We start from the raw sequence: 21,788 nt of genomic DNA on the forward strand, positions 1-21,788 counted from the left end.
TTGTGTTAAATTGGTTTGAAAATTGTTTTGTGTTTTGCAAATATTGACGATTTCCCCTCACACGCGCCATGTCATGTCTGGGTGTGCGAGAGCTTCTGTGGGGGTTGAAAATTAGAAATGGGGGTGTGAAAGGAGCTCAGCGTCCAATTTCCGCGCCACGGATGGAAATTTCACGAGTTCGCAGTATAGGATTAGGTGTTAATGGTCCGACATATTTTACCAGCGGACGTTTAACTGCTGTAATACACTCAGAGTTAAGACAATCTATTGATTAAAACGTTGATCGAGAAATTTTCCATTAGCAATATTCAATAAATTACCATGTTAAAATAAAATTTAAATAAGGTTTAATAGACATTAATTTATATGGGTATCCATTTAAACGTTTATTCCGTTTACATACCATTTTTTTAATATTATTTGTGTTTCTTCACAATTTTTGTTTTAAAATAACTGACGATTGTAAATATTAAGTACTAAGTGAATTTTAAAGAGAACGTTGAATTCAAATGTATTGCTTCAGTACGACAGAACAATTTTTCGGTAAATGAAATAAAGAAAATCTAATCAATTTAAAAAAGCTTTTGAATTTTAAATAATAAAAATGTATGTTGGTAGCTAGGATTAAAAATATAATACCGCAAAAATTTGTATTTGTGGATATTTAATACATTTTTGATACGTTGTTTTCGTTGAAATATCGCAGTGTTTTATTTTAGTGCAGCGAAAACTTCCATTGAACATTTTCTCAAGTGGTTTCTAATATGTTGTTTTATAAATAAACTATTTTTACCTACAGTACAGTACAATTCGCGGCAAAGATTTATTACAAAGTAAATTTTCACAGCGGATTACAATATCTTATTTATATGTTTGTATTGATTCATAGGTATGTCATATTATTTTACATAAAAAATATTTAATTTAAACTGTATGTTATAAATTTGTCCATTTTTAATATTTTTTTTATGATGCTCATCCTATACACGCATCATCGAGTTATGTGGTAATTATTCAAAATGTTAAATAATCATATGTACCTACATATAGTTTTTTTTATAAAAATACTAATATATTAATTACTATATTTTATATATATTTTTGCAATCTGAGGGGTAAATATTGAGATGCGCATGCGCGGCATCGCACTTCGGCATGACGCGACGCGCGCGCAGATCGGGGCGGCGCGGCGATGGGGGGCGCGTCGGTTAACGCTAACGGACGCCGTTTAAACACAGTTCAAGAGAGATCATCACTTTTGTCAGTGATGACCTCTCCTGTCTCACCTTTGGCTGAAGAGTCAGCACGAAATCTAGCGCCTCCTCTCTCAGAGACGCGCAGTGTTCGAGCAGACGGCTCGGTCTCGTTCAACTCAGCCGCGAAGGTGAATCTTCCCAGCATCCGCCAATGTCCGTCGAATGTCGGATACTGCACGAAGCTCCTCCGTTTCTCAGCCTCGACGAGGGAGAGGCGTTCAGTAATGGCGTCCATCTCTGACTCCACGAGATTCTTCCGCGATTTCCCTGCATCTTGATGCAACACTTCCTACACTAGTATTACGTGGGCCTATGTGAGAAAAGCACGCGAATTATGTTTACACGGCGTCCATTCTAAGGAGCGATAGCCCTCACCCCACGACTCGCCCCCCACTAGAGATCTGCGCAAGAGTCACATAGAAAAAGCGAGGACCGCGCATGCGCATCTCAGGGCCCGATTTAAGGACGGTGCATCCCCACCCCCGCGGTCACAGCGGCGTATGAAGCGACGCCTGTGCGTATTTGTGGAACTGACGTTGGCGTCAGCGTGAACCGTCATCGTGACGTCACCTAGATGTACGAGTGTTTTGTGAACTCGCGCGCGGTTTGTAGTTTTCTCTCGACGATTCGCCTAAAATATTTTTTAGCATCTTTAAGAAAATAATGTAATTAAAACATTTTAAAAAAGCACATTACTTTGTATAAAGATACAACAAATACATTAAGTTATTCTCCTCAGTATCTTTAACCTCAAGTTATTTTCTTCAAAGTACTTTTAGCAAATCCTCATGGGAAAAACCCCATCTAAATGCGGAGAAAAATCGTAAATAAAATAATAAATAATATACAAACATTACATAAAAATAAAATTATTCTATAATTTTAATTTTACAATTACTTACAATATTTTGTTTTATTTCATTCTCCTATTGAGTATTGAGTTAAAATTTACAAATTTTTTTTAATTGCTAGTATACACTTGGGAGATAATTATATACTTTTTTTTTGTTATTTATTTATTACTATTTTATATTGCATTTACAATAAATTACAGAAAAAAAACAGTAATTTTTAGCGTTTTATATTTTAAAATTATTTTACTACTTTTTTGTATTAGTATGTTTTAATACTTTATTATGAAATTTCGTTCATTCAATTTATCTATGTATTATATACTATTTGCCTTTTTTGATTTTTAATTACATCAATACAGAATTTATTATGATTTATATTCGTACTCTTTAATTTATTGCTATTATTTTATAACATCACCTTAATTCAAATCAAAACAAATATTATAAAATTATAAAATTTCTTCAATTATATGTAACTATCTGGTGTACATCAACACTGAAAGATCGACCGCCGTACATGTACGGCGATACTTCTCAAAGAGGTAATGAGATAAGGTACATACATAAAGTATATAAATGCACTCGAGTAATGTCTTTAAATTTTCGTATGTATATAATACATTTTTTTTGTATATCTAACCAGATATCTTAACAAATATAAAGCTATTATAAAAAAAACTTTTACATTATATATTCAAAAAAATAATAATTTAATCAAGTAGCAATATATACTTTTAAGAAATAGTAACTCTCTTGTATTAGCTAGTTATTTTACATTTGGAAATATTTTTTTATCATTTTTTATTAATCTTACAATTAATTTTGTTTATATTTTTTAGTATTTGATAGATATGAGATACCTCAATTCTACTCGTATAATGCTATGTATATACTTTTATTTACTTTTTAATAATTTAATAGTATTTAAACTATTTTATTAAACATTCAATTTTTCGTTATAATATATATTTTGCTTCTATAAAAAAAAAAAAAATTAGCTATAGACACTCGTATTAAAGCTTTTTTTTTGACACTAAACGAAAAAACTTATTTGCGGAAAAATAAATACAGTGCACTTAAATAACCTCCTAAGGATGCCAAATGACATTTTTAGCGTGGAAAAATCCTACGTATTAAAAAATCTAATAGTAAAAAAATATTTTATATTCTCTTTTTTTTAATATTAATATATTTTTTTTTAAATTATCCGTTGTAACTTGACAGACGTAAGCCCAATACGTTACAACAGAGTTTGTCAATCAGATATAATGAATACTTACAAGTAAGTATTAACCTTCAGACTTGAAGTCTGGGAATCGGTGACATCCATATTAATAATTAAAAAATATTATATGTAGTACAATTTGTAACCAATAGATGTCAGCGCATTTTTCATTAATAAAAATTCGAATGCCGCTACCGGGGCTAGAACCCGCAACCTCTGAGTAATTAGTCTGAGACGTTACGGACTACGCTATTTCGTCTTTAAGACAAGAAAAAACTATGTGCATTTAAACAGTGCTTTTTTCAAATTTTTGGGTGTCTTGTAATTTTCTTTAACAATTATATATTACTCAGAAAAAAATTAATATATTTAAATTAGTTTTAAATAAATATAACATTGTATTTAATTTTATCGAATTTATTCGTCCTTAATAGTAATACGTTTAACTATGTCTGATTTCCTTAATTACTTAATATAAGAATAGGTATTTCTGACATTTTACTTTGACAAACTTTATTTTTTTACTGAAAACATTCATTACTATTTATTCACACTTACGACGAGGTTTGACTTAGTAACAAAATTGTGTTTTTTTTGTACATAACAATATGATTTTTTTGGAATAATATTACGCAGACAATACAAATTTCAACAGCGTATTTAAATAACGGTATGAAAAGTTCTATTCTTGCTACTTTAATCTCGATAATCAAAAGATGGAATCTGATATATCTCAAACTATGCGCTAGTAGCAAGGTTTAACGTTACTATTGTAAAAATAATGAACTATTCGAAACCAATTGGCAAAATAAAGAAGCTGGATTATATTATTGTATAAATTAAATAAAGAGAGTCGCCTAGTTTACTTATATTTGCTGTACAGACGAACTATTTATTATAGGACAGATTTTGTGTCAATTTAAATTTATATTTACCATAAGCTCTATACTACAAGCATATTGCATAAAAATCACATTTGTATAACATTTTTTCATGTAAAAGAAAAACAAACATAATATAAATGTAATTAACATCGTCCCGAGAGCACAATTTATATTCTCATCACAATCAAAATTTGCTCTCGCTTCAATTTTATATCACACGTGATACATAATCAAACTATCTATATACATATCACACACTCTGACCCACATACACACGTTCACGATTTCATCAGGTTAAAAAGCGTGTATTTGTAGGGGTGTCATTTATATCGCGGAAGCTATAGGGGTTGTTTTTATATCACGGCTTAAGAACGGCTAAAACGTCGGAAACCGCCGTCACGTTAATGAGGAAAAATAAATTAGTTATGCAATATTCTACGTGGTGTACCTAGGTATGAGGGTACAATTTTTTACTTTGAAGGCAAAGCTACACGCGTATGTAGTACGGTTCCGAGTGTTTGTTTTTGAGCCATGCATTGACTCTAAGTCGCATTTGGATTGGATTTTTTGCACGGAACTCAGCTGCGAAACAATATGGTTGTTTGCGAGTATGTACGTGTATAATAAACACACGAACACGTGAAACTTGCATACGTAACGTGACAAAAGCCGGTCGGAATGAGAGTTTAACGTTTGTTGTTAAACATCAATGTAGTCCAATATATCCTGAACCTGTAACCTGAAGCTTGCGTAACATGTACAACTGATTGTTTATGACAGTATATAAAAGATTTTGATTTTCTCAAAAAATATTATGGAAATTATATTATATATTTAATTATAACATACTGCCTGTATTTTAAATTTAACATTAGAGCCAGACAAAGTTATAATCTTAAGTTTATATTAAAAAGTCCAAACACTGCATCGTAATCGCAACGGGTTATTTAATAATACATTTTTATGTTTAATTTTTATCGCGATGGTTTCTGTATTAATTGTGTTAGTGTGTATGCGCGCGTGTTTTATTGAATTATGTACGAATATCGACTTTTAGGTCTGGTCTTGAGAGACGATCAATTCAGAGTCAGGCAAAGTTAGTTAATAAGTATTAAATACACTTATATAAAATACATTACATCACTTAAATTAAAAGCAATGTCCAATTAAAAAGTTATTTAACTGCCTATATGAAATATGAAACATGTTTCTCCACATATATTGTTCAGGAGTTGAGTTTCTCTTACTAATTTGACGGTGTGTTTACTTTCACAAAGATAAGTCAAAACAGTGTGCAAGTGCTTAATAGTTACATAAACATTTCTATGAAAACTCGGTGGATAATATTCAAGTGCTCCTTAATAAACATACTCTGATATTCTGACGGAAAATACCGATTGTATTTAAAAAAAATATATTAGGAATATTAAATCGTACATAGAAATAGTAAGAAAAAATCGAATTGTAAATAGAACGAAATCGTACAACTATTATATTCTTGTTAATGAAATTTATTTTAATAATAGAATAAAGATTTTATCTTTAAAAATGTATATTCAAAAAACACTTCTGTATTTACAGATTTAAATAAGCGAGAAACCGTTCATAATATTAAATACAAAATAAATTCAGAAATTTTATATTAGTGAATCACTGCCAATAAATAACTAAAAATATGCTCATATAATGCATATATTTTCACACGCCAATTCTTTAAGTAGCAATGAAGATGAATTCACTTACGAAACTTTGCTACCACTACTTTTAATTACTCCTATTGAAATAAGTACTAGCAAAATTATTGCCGCGTCAAATTCCACAGCGAAAAGATTGAGTCATCTCTCGTACATAATAATTAAAACGACCTACATTAAACCCTTAAATGTCAATAAAAAAAGTACTTAGAAACCGTAAAACTATTCTTATGCTGCAATGGCAACATTGGTATTAATCACAATTAAATTAAAGCGAGCCGCATTACGGTCTCATTTTTCAGAATTTTAAATCGTGAAATGGGCACTAGCCTTTGTGCTTGTTTATGTATGTAAGTGTACAGTAAAACTCTGCGTATTTTATTTTTCAAGGAAACCCATTAAGTATTTTGCAAAACAAACAAATCTAATATTTTATGTCAAAGACTAGTATATGTGGTTTATATAGAGCACGTTATATTTTGCTGCATATTTTCCTTCAAACTTTAAATTATTCGTTAAACTTTTTAATAAAAATGCTTCATATCCTTGAAGCTTAAAGTATTTTTTATACATTATTATTTAAATTAGATGTTATAAGCTATTGTTAAATTACATCTTTTTATTCAATAAAATAAAGGATATTAAATAAATTAAATTGATTTGGAACAGAGCTCTAGATTATGTATATAAATTTATAAAATTGAAAATTTACATTTTTGCTATAACAATCATCTAATCGTAATATTTTATTTGCCAATATAATTACCTATTTAATCTACTTGTATATATTATATCTTTTTATATATAATTGTTCTAAGCCGTTTCCGGACGCGCATAACTTTAAATTAAACATTCTCCGTTCAATACTCCACTCTGTAAATCGTATCGCTTTGTATGAACGGTGTGTAACAATACACATAAACAAAGGAAATATATTTAATTATAATAATAAATAATAATAAAAATTGAATTTGCTCCGATTAATTTTTGTGTCGCCCATAATGCGTTCTGTTGTTTCGACCAATCAAAAATAAGCATTCAAATATACAAATAGTTTCGACCAATGAAAAATAAGCATTCAAATTCAAATAGACAGTACGTGACAACACTTTTATTTAATAATAAAATTTTGCTACGCGACAATAATTTTCATTAATTCGTCATTTGACTGAATATAAATAATCGGATTGCAAATTAACTAGGTGTGTTATAAATGTGTTGAGGATTAAAAGAATACATTGATTAAACTAGATAAACAATCTTCGTAATGAAATCTTCATATTTTGAATTCCCGGCGACGGGCTCCGAGGCCGAAAAGTGAGTTTTTCCTTTTATAAATAATTGGATTGCAAATTAACTAGGTGTGTTATAACTATGTTAACTTAAATATATACATAATGTGTTGAGTATTAGAATAATACATTGATTAAACTAGATAAACAATCAAAAAACAATCTTCGTAATGAAATCTTCATATTTTGAATTCCCGAAGACGGGCTCCGAGGCCGAAAAGTGAGTTTTTCCTTTTATAAATAATCGGATTGCAAATTAACTAGGAGTATTATAACTATGAAAATTAAATATATAAATAATGTGTATAGGATAAGAAAAATACACTGATTAAATTAGATAAAGAATTATAAAACAATCTTCGTAATGAAATTTTCAAATTTTGAATTCCCGTCACCGGGCCCCGAGGCCGAAAAGAGAGTTTTTCCTTTTACAATACATAAAAATTATCGTTGTTTCTGATTTAATGCACATATTCGTTAGATTTTACGAATTGCAAATAAATCCTTAGTATGTATGAGGATTGAAAGTTAATGTCGATCAAATCGGCGCTGTCGGAACGCTATATCAGCCAACGGACAGCTTATAAATGTGTAGTTTCTTGGATTTTATCTAATAAACGACATTTTACAATGATTATAAATATGTGATTGCATACCTGGAATAATCGATAACCAAAATATCTAAGAGTGGCTTATTTGTAATTCCGATGTGGCAAAACATGTATGTATACGTCATGATTTTTAATCAATTTTTGTTCTGTGCCATCATTCCTGTTTAGGAATCGCCAAATTTAAGATATTCAGTTACATCAAACTTATGTAGTATGTTCTTTATAAAAAGATAATACTTGCTGACAGTGACTTCAACATGAAAAGATTTACTCTTTGTTTATATATACAAATTCTACGTTGTAGCCATATGGGTCATCAAATTGTTCCATCATTGCTTCTGAAAAATAATTAAAAAACAATAAAAATAAACATTGAACACATTATTACTACTAATATAATCCATAAATTTGACTATAAACGATACTATGATATATAGTGGGTAAAATGTAACTTTTTGCTTACACTAATATGAGATTTTTCATTATTACTACCATTGTAATATGTTTAATTAACTTTGGCATGTATATCTTTAATTGCCAAATCATTGCTGTTTGTCTTTTAATATTAAATCCTAGAAAGTCAATAGTAATTTTGTTAGAATAACCGTGATATAGTATTCATATAACCAAACACTTACTGGCACACTCATAATTTATAATTTCGATTATAAAGTCTATAATTCCAATGGTAAATCACTTTGAATCATCTACAATTGTAACTTTGTAAGAAAAATGCTTTGATTATAACATATTTCACTGTTTATTTCATCGCACTAAGCTGTATCTCGGCGCGCGCTTGACGAATGAAAGAAGAACTGTCACATATAAGAAATTCCGGGGAATACCGATTATGGTATTTCCCCGGCGCGCTTTAAAACGAACTACGAAATTGATTTTATCGATTTAAATTGTAAAACACTTATCAATATATCTATAAAAATCATCAAATTCTAAAAAAAAATTATTTTAAATATGTTTAGTTTATACGGTATTTAAAATATAATATAAATAATGTGGATTTGTATTAGCTTCTCTTAACAGAAAAAATATGTAAATTTTGGCGAACATTGGCAATTTAAAGTAATAGTTTAAATATTCCTAATTTATTATAAATATGTTTAGTTTATTATTAATTTTAAATAATGTGAAAATTTGTTGCACTTATTAATTATTAAAATATATAATGCTGCGCAGAAAAATCATTTTCTTTAAAAAATATATCAATAAAAATATTTTTCAATAAAAATTGAAAAAAAAGGTCGCAAAATTATTAATATTTTTAAGGCGCACTTTTGGTCTAAAGTAACAGATTAGGTGCTTGATATTTTTAGTTTATTATTTCTTTCAAATTTATATTTACACATAAAACATATAAGCAACTTTTTTAAATTATAAATCAACTTATGGTGTAACTAAAAAACGTTCTTAATACTAAATTTTAAATTTATGATAAAATTGTGTTATATGCAGCGTTAAAACGGGCTCTTATACACCTAAAATACGTTAAAACACAATCAATGACGTAGGTATAATCGCTCACATTGCACCAACAATAGGTGATCGATTGTGTTGTAGCGTCAGTAAGGTGTAACAAAATATTTTTAAATATTAGTAATATTTTTGAGTGGATGTGTAACCAATGCTGTTTATTATTATTATTATTATTTAAACTATAAACCTACTTTTAAATATTACAAAATGTTACGTTTTAATATTATTTTTTATGTTAAAAACATTTTGGTATTTTTTTGTTTTATTAATATTTAGTTAAGTTACAAATCTATTTTAAAAATTAATACAGTAAAATCTCTTTGTAACGAATACCGAAATAACAAAATTCCCAGTACAATGAATCTTTAATTTGTTCCCGACAAACTTTCATACAAAATGTTTTCATTGTAACGAAGACTGGTCTCAGTATAACTAAATATTTTATTCCGAATTTAAGAATAACGTTATAACTTGACAAAATATTTCTAAGAATTCAGTTCGTCATTGACTTCGTGTGTGCCAGATGTGTTCAAAAGCGAAATTACAGGAGTTTCGCTGACCCTCAAACTTTTTTTATAAAAAATGTTTTTCACAAATTTTATTGTGTTTCATACAGTATCCATTAACATGAACAAAAAACGATCTGATGCTGTAGTAATATGGTAATTAAAAATAAAATAAAAATATATCATCTTCTGGAAATATTTAGTCAAGTTGTAAACCTATTTTCAAATGAATTGAAAATGTTAATTAGTTTTTTATAGATTGAAACATTTTGTCTATCATTGAAAATCCTAAATAATAATGTCCAATTTAAATCATAAAATTTTAAACATTATTTAAAAAATCAGAACGAAGCAAAAATTATATTTAAAATTCAAAAAGTTGGGGGTACCGACAGCTAGTTATGATTAAAATGTGAGGTTTTCAATTACCTAAATAAGTTGTTATATATATAAGGATTATTTTGTACTAAAAAAACAAGTCTCGAAAATAAGGCCACACACAGTATTTTCACAACAATGAAAAAGATATTTTTAATTAAAAATATTTTACGGATCACCTAATAGTCACACTAGACACCCTGTGCTTATTATTGTTATTCTATCCTTCTGTTACCGATCGCCGAAATGGCTATTTGTGTCGTTTATATTTTAAGGCGACACAGTCGATGAAGTGATCGAAAACATATTTATCTCCGATTTGACAGATCTGCCTTGAACCAGCATTATAAAATATATGACACTAAGGCACAGAGAAAAAACGCAGTAAGAGATACAAAGAGACGACACGAATCACAGCAGCAAAAACGAGTCAAGAGAGACATATAACGCGACAACACAAGAAAAACATAAAGAACAAGAATATACGTGGTGAAAAACGCCACAGAAGATAAACTACGAAGTCAGAGCAATAGAAAAAAGAATGCAAGACACATCAGCGGATCATTCAGCTGCTCCTCGAAATCACAGCCGACAATAATACAACTCGACACGCCAGCAAAGCCTCTCCCTGAATTCCAAGACCTGTCATTTTAACTTCACAGCTTGATAGCAACATCTAAATTTGTCTGTATACCTATATACAAATATGTTGTAATTTATATATGTTTATTACATAAATTGTTATCTGCATTTTAAGCATATACAATATTTTGATAAAATTCGAAAAACACCGATACTCATTAATAAATGGTTGATTGTAACAATTTTACGACTTCGTGTCACGTGAATTGATGTAAGCTAATCAGACACTCGGAAAGCAAACAACGTAGATAAAAACTAAATTTTCCATGTCAAATATTTGAATTACAAGTGTGAGGGATCCTATATAATTTGGCATCAGAAAGCGTTAAATTCAATTTGAAGAGAAATCAGAATACAAATTGCCACAAAAACGTCAACAAAAAACAGATCATTTCTAAAGACTTAAACATCGTGTAAAATATTTGTATAGACGTTTGAATAATATAATTGTACTTGCTCAAACGAGTGAACGAAGACTATATTCATTAAATAATATACCAATTTACTGATTGCCATTTTATAAAATGTACATTTACCATTACCATTTAGGGGGCGTAGAAACCTAATTGATCAAAATAAACCCATTCATTGTTTATTAAAGCTGCTTATAGAAAGTATACAAAAGCACGCTCAAGCATTTCAAAACCTTGTATATATCTAGATTTTTATAATATCGACACCGTCGCCCGATACTGACACCTTAATTAAATGTTGATGAATATATACTTTATGTGCAATAAATATACCAGACAAATCTACCAAGCATCTTTCTGGATGACAAAGCTACATAGCTTGATCCAGAAGTCCGAAAAAAAACATGCAATTTAGTGAAATATATTTAACTACGACTGTTTCATAATACCCATATCTAAAACGCATTGACATTATTAAATAAGGTAGATTTTTTTTTAAGTATAATAACATACATTTTATTTTCCACTAAGGCACCTTCTATATATGTCCTTCAAATGATCGACAAACACTTTTGCGTGCCGTCTATCGTTGTCGTTCATTGTTAGATGCTAATATTAATATATTGTGACACATTGTCACAACGCAATAACATTTATTATATATTTATATAGTGTTAATACAGAAAAATATTATACACTATGTGTAAAGAAAAAAAAATCTGGAACTGTAAGCTTAGTGCAAGTCTAAGAACTTTTTATGATGTAATCGGGAACATATAAAGCACACATTTTCTCTTTATCTCTCTCTCTTTTTTTCTCTTGTTTTCATTTGAAGTAAGGCGGATTATTAAGTTATTTACGTAAAAGCCTTATTATTGAATTAGTTCATTGTGTTTTGAAAGTGCAAGCGCCGCATTTAAAAATTATCCGCGTACTTGTATTTGTGGGGTGAAAAATTAAATTCCAAAGCCCGTGTTTTGCGATATTTCTCCGTAATAATTGCGTAATTTGATAAAAAGCGATTACGTTTAACGTTTCACGGAACGTTGGCACGAACGTCGCGTTTCGCAGTACGGATTCGCATGACGAAACCTTAATACTGCCAAAGTCTTTCGAATTTGCCGATGGGCGGCTGCGGATTCTCGGAGAGTTCCATAATTTAGGGTACAAAGCGTCGGAACGTAAGTTTAGATGGAAAACCAAAAACACAGACGGAGAAACTGTTTTGCATATCTTTTATGCGAAGTGAAAAGAACATGTACAATATGATAATACGACGTTGTCCTTAGTTTTCATTTTTCGAATATCTTTTCGTGTCATATGTATTCTAATACATACGCTCGCGTACAATAAACATTGAGTTAAGAAGATTACCACAAGAAGACATCGTCTAAGGACTAATTATAAACACAGCAATTAGGTTATTTAAAATAAAATTAGGCTCTGGGGGGCAGTCTCTGGGGGTAGCTTAGTCTCTGGTGGCATAGTCTCTGAGGGCTACTTTTTCTAGTTTCTCTCTAGTTAATAGCCTAAATCTGACACGGCCAGACTGACTTGTATAATGTCTGACTAAAGATCTGATTCATATACTAAATTTTTACTTGAAACGTTTTAAGATAATGCAAAGTTGTGACCATCTCCGACGATGAGAGAGAAACAAAAAAAAATCTGCACATGTGGGCCTTGACTAATGGAACATAAATGCAAACCGTAAAATATTTCATAAATATTTCTAAAAAAAGAATGTAGCAGTATACAAACTATAGTCATATTTGTCCTGAAATGGGGATATGCAAAATTCTTGACAAACAAAAAAGACTGTGCTACGTTTTTAAAATATGTTTTTTTATGCGTTTATTTTGATTACAATTGGTGCAATAAATAAATAAATTGCTATAGAAATATGCTGTGTAATTTGTTTTATAATACTACGTCATGGTTTTCAAATAGTCATAAAGATCGATTTAAGCTCTTAGAGATTTAAAAAGTCGCCAAAAAAAGCGGCACCTTAAACTGTGTTGCCAGTTTAGAGCTTAGCTCCAGGAAGCGCATTTAAATCGGCCCCCACAATATATTTATATTCGCAGATATGTCTTACATGTCTCCAATTGATTTAAAAAAATATTTCGTAGAGTTAAAATCATATGCAAGATCGTGTATTAGATATTTTGTAAAATTTTGCATTTAATTATATAGAATACTTTTGAAGTTGTGCAGATATTTAGCTATCTAGAAAATGTTACAATATGACGAGAAAATAATGTTAGATACATCCAATATCAATTCACTTTCTAAATGATATTGAATAAATTACATCTATTTACTTATTCATTTTGACAGATTGTATTACTTAAAAAAAACGGCAAAAATAATTATTGCCTTAAGAAAGTAACTACAGTAATTGATAAAAAAATAACTTTTCAGTTTAAAGTTGTTTGAAAAATGTTGTTTTGGGAACAGGAATAAATAAGATTATAATGTTTATTTTTATGTGACGTAAAGTAAAAATACATATTTACGTAGATTAATTTTCTTATAGAACGTGTAAATATTTACTTAACAACGGTTTAAAAAAATTACTACAAATATATACATGTACTTTCGCGTTATATTTGGTTTTGTCTCTTTATAAAAGCTTTTTGTTTGTTCTGTCTTCTCATAAAAGCTCATTCTACAATATATAATTTTGCAACTTATAAAATTAAATAAGCAATAGCGTCACGTAAACCAAACTAAAATTGCGTGACATATTTGGTGTTTTTTTTTTCGCAAATTACATCATAATACCTATTCAATGAAAAATATTTGTATGCGATGAAATCTTCCACCTTAACGTTCAAAGGTCAAAATCAATCATGCTTCACGTCATACAATTAACTAAGTCGAAAATAGCGAGCGATAAATTGACCCAGCGATCAAATATTAAATGTAATCGTGTTACATTACCCAAAAAACCCATTTTTCCTGTGAAAGACTGCGGTATCGAAAAGTGATTTCTTAATATATTGAAACGTGAAAAATAACCGGACGTAATACGGGCGCAAAAAGCGAGCAAAAAATCCGCACGTATTTCATGAAAGGCATAAGCAAACCTTTCGGTATTATTTATGAGTGTGTGTCAATGTCGGTATGTATAATACGATATTTAAAAAAATTCAATCCCTTAGAAACCACAGTTTTTCCAGGCACGTGTTATGCTAAAATTTCCGGATTAAAATATCCCACGTGTACATATTTAATTTTTTGTACAAATATTTATTTCAAAATGACAAAGCTTATATTAAAACAATGTCGGCGAACCATGTGCATGAAATTAAATGGCAAAAGCTCGCTGAGTGCAGTTTTAATCAGATGAAAAAAGTTCTCAAGTTTTAATTTTCATGTCGCAGGGTAGAATAACTAATGTGAACAATTTCATAACAAAATAATGTAAATTAAATTGTAAAAGTTGGTAAATATTTTTTTATGTAAATATGTATTATACTTATATTTTTTACTTTTAAGTTTTAATTTCAAGGAAGAACTGACATTATTTGTTATGAGAACAAAGTCAAATAAAATAACTTATAATAATAGAGCATAAAAATATATATGCTTGGTATATTTTTATGATTATAGAATTATTTAAAATAATGCTTAGAATATGGCATATAATATGTAAATAAGCTTTAGTCCTCATAATTTAATATTAAAATAAAATGTGTTTTAAAAGTGTAAGATGTTAGAATTAAATTAGGAATCGAAATGTTTAATGTATTATATTTTATATTACTAATATATTTTAGTAAATATTTATTTTAAACTAAATTTGTTCAAAACATTAAAATGACAAATAAAATAGATGTTCTGTGTAGAGCTGTAGACATTTACAACTAATTAGATAAAAAAAATCAAGAAATCCAAATATCTGGCAATTGTCCTGTATATTATATTATTCAAGTATATTCTAAATAATATTTATAACAAATCAGTCACTTTTTTAAACTACTTTTAAATGCGACGAAAATATCAAGTAGAACAAGATTAATGCTACTTAAAAATACGGCACTTGTATTATAAATTCGCATTGCGGAAAATTATAATTAGTATTCGTAATTAAAAAAACAGTATGTGACTATCGCAATAATACACTTTTTATCTCATATTATTCATATTATATAAATATTTAAGTAAATATAAAATATTTATAATGAACAAAAATTTTTAATAACTTTTAAAATCAAAATAGTTTGCTATAATAATATAAATTTTAAATTAAAATACAGAACAATTTTATAGTTAAGGATGCTACTAAAAAATGTATTATTCAGTTTTTTATGTAATTTAATTGAAGTATTTTATAAAAGGATTTTCCTCGAAACACGAATATATGTTATAAATTATAAGATAGCGTATTATAACTTATAATACGCTATCTAGTAAATTTCATGTAGTCATCAAAATTTGTACAAAATTAATTTTAAAAATAACAATGATATAACTTGTCAACATTTAGGGAAAATATTTTTTAATTAAAATTAACCGTTTTTTTAAATCCCGCTTAGAAACTATTTACTGTTAAAAAAATGATATTTATCTTTTTTAACAGATTAGGTTGCTACTAAAAAATGAGTTATTAAGTTTTTTATGTAATTGAAATAATAAAGTATTTTTTAAAATGAGATTATCTAAATATCTTGTGAATTAATTATGTTGAAAACATACTTTTTAATAATATTTGATATGTTATATATTTGATATATTTTTAAGAAATTCTCGAAACACAATTATATGTTATAATAAGCTATCTAGTAAATTTTATGTCGAGTACGAAATAAATTAACATAACAAAATATATTTTATATTAATTTTATAAAAAATAATAAAAGCCTCTGTATTAATATAATAAAATCATAAAAGCCGTATAAAACATAATAAATATGTAAAATAAATTATTAAAACATACTGATACAAAAATGAACGTTGAAAATCACTTATATTTTTTATAATTTACTAAAATAAATAACAACAAAAGTAAATATGAATAACAAAGGTTTATAAATTAACTCACTACGTGCCACTGAATTTGTCGCAATTTCGTAAGATTATTAGATATGCTGACGCACATGGTGATCGGAGACTTAAACAGATTAAATAATCTAAACTGAACCCTATATAATGGCATTAGCAGATACCTAAACTACAAGTACCATGCAATGACAGCGTTTCCAAATTTCCAGCTGTTTGAAATCTAGTGAGTTGAATCATTTTTATAAATTAAATTATAGGCAATAACAAACAATGATTTCGCTTTTCGTCACTTTGATCTGAGACTCGGGAATAGGGAAGAATCAAGCATTTCCCTATCCTGAAAAGAGTATATAAGCTTTATTATAATTACGACACTTTCTTTCGGAATCCATCTGTAACTATCACCAGTAATAATTTTACTTTCCTGCTGCTTTAGACTTAGATGATCATAAAAGCAGTCTCTTGTCTTTTCACATCAACCCTACAAAGTCCGAAATCTAAATTTTATCACTATCTTACGTCACGTAATTGTAAACATTATTGCACATTTAATAAAAATAACTTTGCCTTTTATATAAAAGTCATTATTATTGAACAATCGCAAAAATAAACAATACCAATTAGCCAAAGTTAATATTCGAAATATCACGATCATTTATTTTCGTCAGGATTAAAACAAAATCCGTTTTAAAGGAGCTTAATTATGGAAGAGCAAAAGTCAACAAATGGCTCGCAATTTTTTCTATTGAGGTTAAATTATAATTAAATTTTCACGAAACATTTACGAATGAACATTAATTTCAAAACAATTGGAGTGCTAAAAATATTTTTTCTTAGAATTTCAACATTTTTAGAGACTATATTGTTAAAAGACCTTTCACATTTGCTCTTGACCTTAACGGATTGCGTGTACGTGTCTGGGGTATTGTTTTACTATATCATCTTATCTAGGTACAGAGACACTATGCGACCAGTGAGTAAGCGCCGTGAAAATAGCGAATGTGTATTATTAGGGTCAACGAAAAGCCTTCGTGAAGTGCGAGCTTTAGGTCCTACAATGTATCCTAGTTTAATTTATATCCTTCGCTCCATTGTTAGTCGGGGTCGGTTTCAGCTGTGGCACACTTCGCGATAATCGCTATAAAATGTATTGTCTAAAAAAGTACTGTTTGTTATGGAGCATGGCGATTAAAGCTAATCCGACTCTTTTTCAAAGTAAGATTGACGTGTCAATGAACATGAACATCAATAGAAAAGAAAAGTTTTTGAATTTCTATTGTATTAATATTTTTTTGTGTCAGATTTATAATGTGAATTTACCAGCTATTTTTATTAAATAATCTTTAGAATAACATAAAATTTTAATAAATTTCTTAAATAAAAACCAAACTCAGGTCCTGTCAATATATTTATTAAATGTCTCACGAAGTTATTCTCAAATTACTTGACTAGTAAATACCAGTACGTCAAGTGTAAATAATTATTTTTAAAACGATATAATGGCTCTACTGAAATACAAGATAATAACTATTATTTAAAAAAATATTTGTATACAAAATTGACTTTTATGACTATCTTTTCATTACATGCTATTGTAAATAAATAAAATAAAGCACGCTATACATAAATATCGAGAAAATTTATTGTATAGTGCTCTGCACTTTTAATAAAAACTAACAATGCATGTGCTCCAATAGCAATGTAACAAAATATGTACCTAGGTATTAATGGTCAAAGCACGACTGACTGGTAAAACTTAAAAAAAGAAAAAAATATTTCAGGACTATCTAAAATTTACTTAACTGACATAGAGCTACTACATAAATTAATTTATGCCTTTAAATCAAAATGTGTTAAAGAATCTTATGTGTGTACTTAAATTCAAGTTTGACTAATTTTTGAATATTTTTATTCTATTTGTTTGTATTAAATGGTAATTTTTTTTAATTGTTGGTATTAGAAATCTACTATAAGGCTTATTATTATTGCTAAATAAGGGCGTGTTAAGCATTATTTTTTTGCTATATTTTGAATAACTTGAAGTTTAGCAAAAATATAATGAATTATTACTGTTACTCCTCCCCAAGCAAGCGTATGTTATAACTGATCTAAATAGCTGTTTATATATTATTACTGATTAAATAAAAGATTTTTTTTAACTATTTATATTTTTTATTAAATCTCCATTGTGACCTGACAGGCGTTACAACGGGAAAATCTGTACCAACTGAGTGAGTCAATCATACATAATAAATATCTACAAGTAAGTATTAGCCACCAGACTGAAAGTCTGGGAATTAATGACATTTATAATATTAATTATAAATCATTATGTGCTATACCATAGATGTCACTGCAGCTGAGACCGTTTTTTTTATTAATAATAACACATTTTTATAAATAAAAATTCAGGTGCCACTGCCGGGGCTCGAACTCGCAACCTCAAAGTTACTAGTCTCAGACTATGCAGACTACGATATTCCGTCCCTATATTAATATTGATCTAATAAAGCTTTTTCTGTTAAATATCTATTTTAGGGGCGCAATAACAGCAAGGCTTTGGACCTCAGCTCCGTAATATGTTTTATAAATTTAAGGTTAGTCTATATTGGCTTATTTTTAAATATTGAAAATATTGTCTGCGGGCTATAAATATTTTTTCAGTCTAATCTTGAACTATTTAATTTTCTTTTCCATACTTTTGTTAAGGAATTTGTTACTTAATTGCAATTATTCAAAGACTGCAAGAACTTGTTATGATACTCTCGTCATTAGTATTTATTAAAATATAAATGTCATTCGTATATAAAATAGAGAGCAACGGCCCAAACAGACTCCCCTGTGGGACTCCAGCCAGAATTTTACACGGTACTATTATGTCTTGCCATTTTTTAAAACAATATGACTTTGATCTTTCTGGTATACAATAAGTGAGGCTTTTATATTAAGATTAAGCCGTCACGCCTAATGCTAAATATTAATAGTCCTGTACTTTTTTTCATGTTGAAATTTGCAAAAAATATTTTATTTAGCCTGTTAATGTGGCGAGTCGTTATATGCATTTCGGCAAAATTTAATTAATCGTTTTTAATCAATTAACTATAAAAATTATATACATGCAATATAAAAGTTAAAGTCTATCAAGTTAATCTAGTTTAAAAAAATATACAAATATACTTCTTTTATGATAATAAAAGTTGTTTAAATGATAATATCGACTATAAAAATGTATGCTAAAATTTTAATAAATTTATCGAATTGAATATTTGTCGCAAAAAAATGATTAATTATTAAACAACAAGTCATAAATCGATAGATTTCCTAAGTTTGAATAAAGTTTATAAAAACGTGCATAGTACAATAATACCACTAATAAGATTTATTTTATTTTCTGTGAATGATTGTCAAGATCTTAGTCTTTTTTGTACGAGATATAAAATAAATAAATAAATCTAGATAGTGTCATTATTAATTATTAATAAGTTAAGGTCCACAATTACAATATCGTATTATGATAATTTTTATATTACTATAATAAACTAAATAAATGCCTTAATTAGCTCTAGAAATATTTTCTGTTTTCGTGGCATTTTTCTATTTCTATTGTAGTTTATTTAATACGATACTCTATATAAATAAATATAAATAAAAACCAAAGACAATAATCAGCTAATACGTATATTCTTAAAATTAAATCCTGATTCAAAAGTTTTACTAATAATCAATGTGAAAATGTTATATATCCGCTGGGACTTTCAAAGCTCAATTATATACCTGTGTTCATTGAAAGGAATACTAATTAAAACTTTCTTGGAATTGTAAATATTAAACTCTTAACCATTCGATATTAATAAATAGATATTGAAGTCCAATCAATATGTTATTAGCTTTGATATAAAAGCAACTATATATATATTTGTAGCATTATATTTTCTACGAATCTGTGTTGTGAATATTTTAAAGTATGTATATAGGAATAAACATATAAATATGAATATATGGAAAACGAACTCCTTCACATTGGTTCATCGAGAAATGCCTCTAACATAAAATACCATTCCTCGCATAACGGACTGTGAAATATTCAATAAAAGCCTTCATTGTACGGCTCGAGAAGCAATCGCAAATCGAATTCTAAGGGACGTTATGATATTAAAAATATTTTCATACTACATATTCACATAAACACCTGCAAGAGAAAAGGGTGAAAGAGATGAGCAAAATTATCGCTATACATAATAATAAGCTCGAGCGAACAGTATTTTACAGCGGAAGAAATCTTTGCGCTTCTATATGAACACTTTGTTTCGTTCCTTTGCTTTCGAGCATTTCTTTCTATTACGCCGGCAATTTATAACGTTTTATTGCCTATTTCGCACCTAAACAACGTAGCACCGCATGGAATGGAATGAAAATCAAAATACCGGGAGTGTGTTATCTGGTAAATTGTTGTAGTAGGTGATCTTGATTAAAATGTTACAAAAAAAATATTTATTATTTTTCTTGTTAAACCCTTTTTCGATTAAGTTTGCGAAAATCCCCTTAGACTCAAAATGGCAACGAGTCTTTGCTCGCAAGACTTGCTACGTACAGTCAAGTGTCGTTATCTACCCTTCATCGTCCATAAAAACTCTCGTGAAACTTCTGAGTATCAACGCACAAAAGACTCTCCGTTGCACAGTCAAATTAAATTAGACCTATTGTGAAGTGAAGGGAAAATTCTCAAAAACACGGTTCTGCGTGTAAAGATGGTATTTAAAAATATATTGGGAATTTACGATTGCTTCAGGGTTATTTTTTGTGTAGCAGCATCATGTTCATTTAATGAATATTCATTTGAAAAGCTTTAAATTACATCTACTTTATAAGTTTTTAATAACACAATGATTTTCAAAGCTATAAAGTCACGTTTTTATTTAAAAAAAAAATACAAAAAATATTTTTTTTTGACGAAATAATTATATTTTTATTGTTAATTATTAATTAGCTTCTATTAAAAAATTTAACATGATAAAAGAAAACTATGTTATCACTATTATATTATGTTATGATTGAATTTGATATTGTAATGTATTTTCTTATGTATTTAAAAAATATATTTTTAATTACATAGAATTTATATAATTAATTTAAAACTCTAGATTATAAATATATATTTTTTACTAGGATATACAATTATCTGTATAACCCTAGCTATAAAAAACCGTTTATTTTTAACAGAACCGAAATCTTTGTATCATTAATATGTGTATAATTCTATATTTATTTTTTGTAAACATTAATCGGGTATTTATTATAACATGTTTATTCAATACATATTAAATTTAATGTCATTCGTATACTATAATTTTCATATTTAGATTGTAAATTTGTATTAACCTAGATATTTTTTAAAAATAGTATCATTACAATAAATTTACTTTATTGCTATAATTATTTTCTTAAAACTTAGATAGATTATTTTATTTTACCATGTTTTTGCCATAAAGATTTAATTGTATAATGTTTTTGTGTGATTTTAAATCTAATAGT

The 21,788-nt window shown here is 28.2% G+C and overlaps 1 protein-coding gene across 8 annotated transcripts in view; it reads right to left on the reverse strand.

The window, feature by feature from the left end:
- The window catches only part of kcc (solute carrier family 12 member kcc), a 392,353-nt gene that overhangs the window by 287,545 nt on the left and 83,020 nt on the right, over positions 1–21,788 (reverse strand). For 2 of the 8 annotated variants that reach the window (XM_088205005.1, XM_088205002.1), the window contains exon 1: positions 1,287–1,614. The exons of 4 other annotated variants lie outside the window; for them this stretch is intronic. In XM_088205005.1, coding sequence (XP_088061131.1) covers positions 1,287–1,491 — 205 coding nt within the window. In that variant the 5' untranslated portion in view covers positions 1,492–1,614. Of the gene's footprint in view, positions 1–1,286; positions 1,615–21,788 lie in introns of those variants that run through there. 2 more of the 8 variants (XM_088205010.1, XM_088205006.1) reach the window with 1 other exon arrangement.

Source organism: Plectrocnemia conspersa, unplaced genomic scaffold (assembly GCF_051122295.1).
Source record: "Plectrocnemia conspersa isolate PC_06_02 unplaced genomic scaffold, ASM5112229v1 ptg000002l, whole genome shotgun sequence".
Lineage (NCBI taxonomy): Eukaryota > Metazoa > Arthropoda > Insecta > Trichoptera > Polycentropodidae > Plectrocnemia > Plectrocnemia conspersa.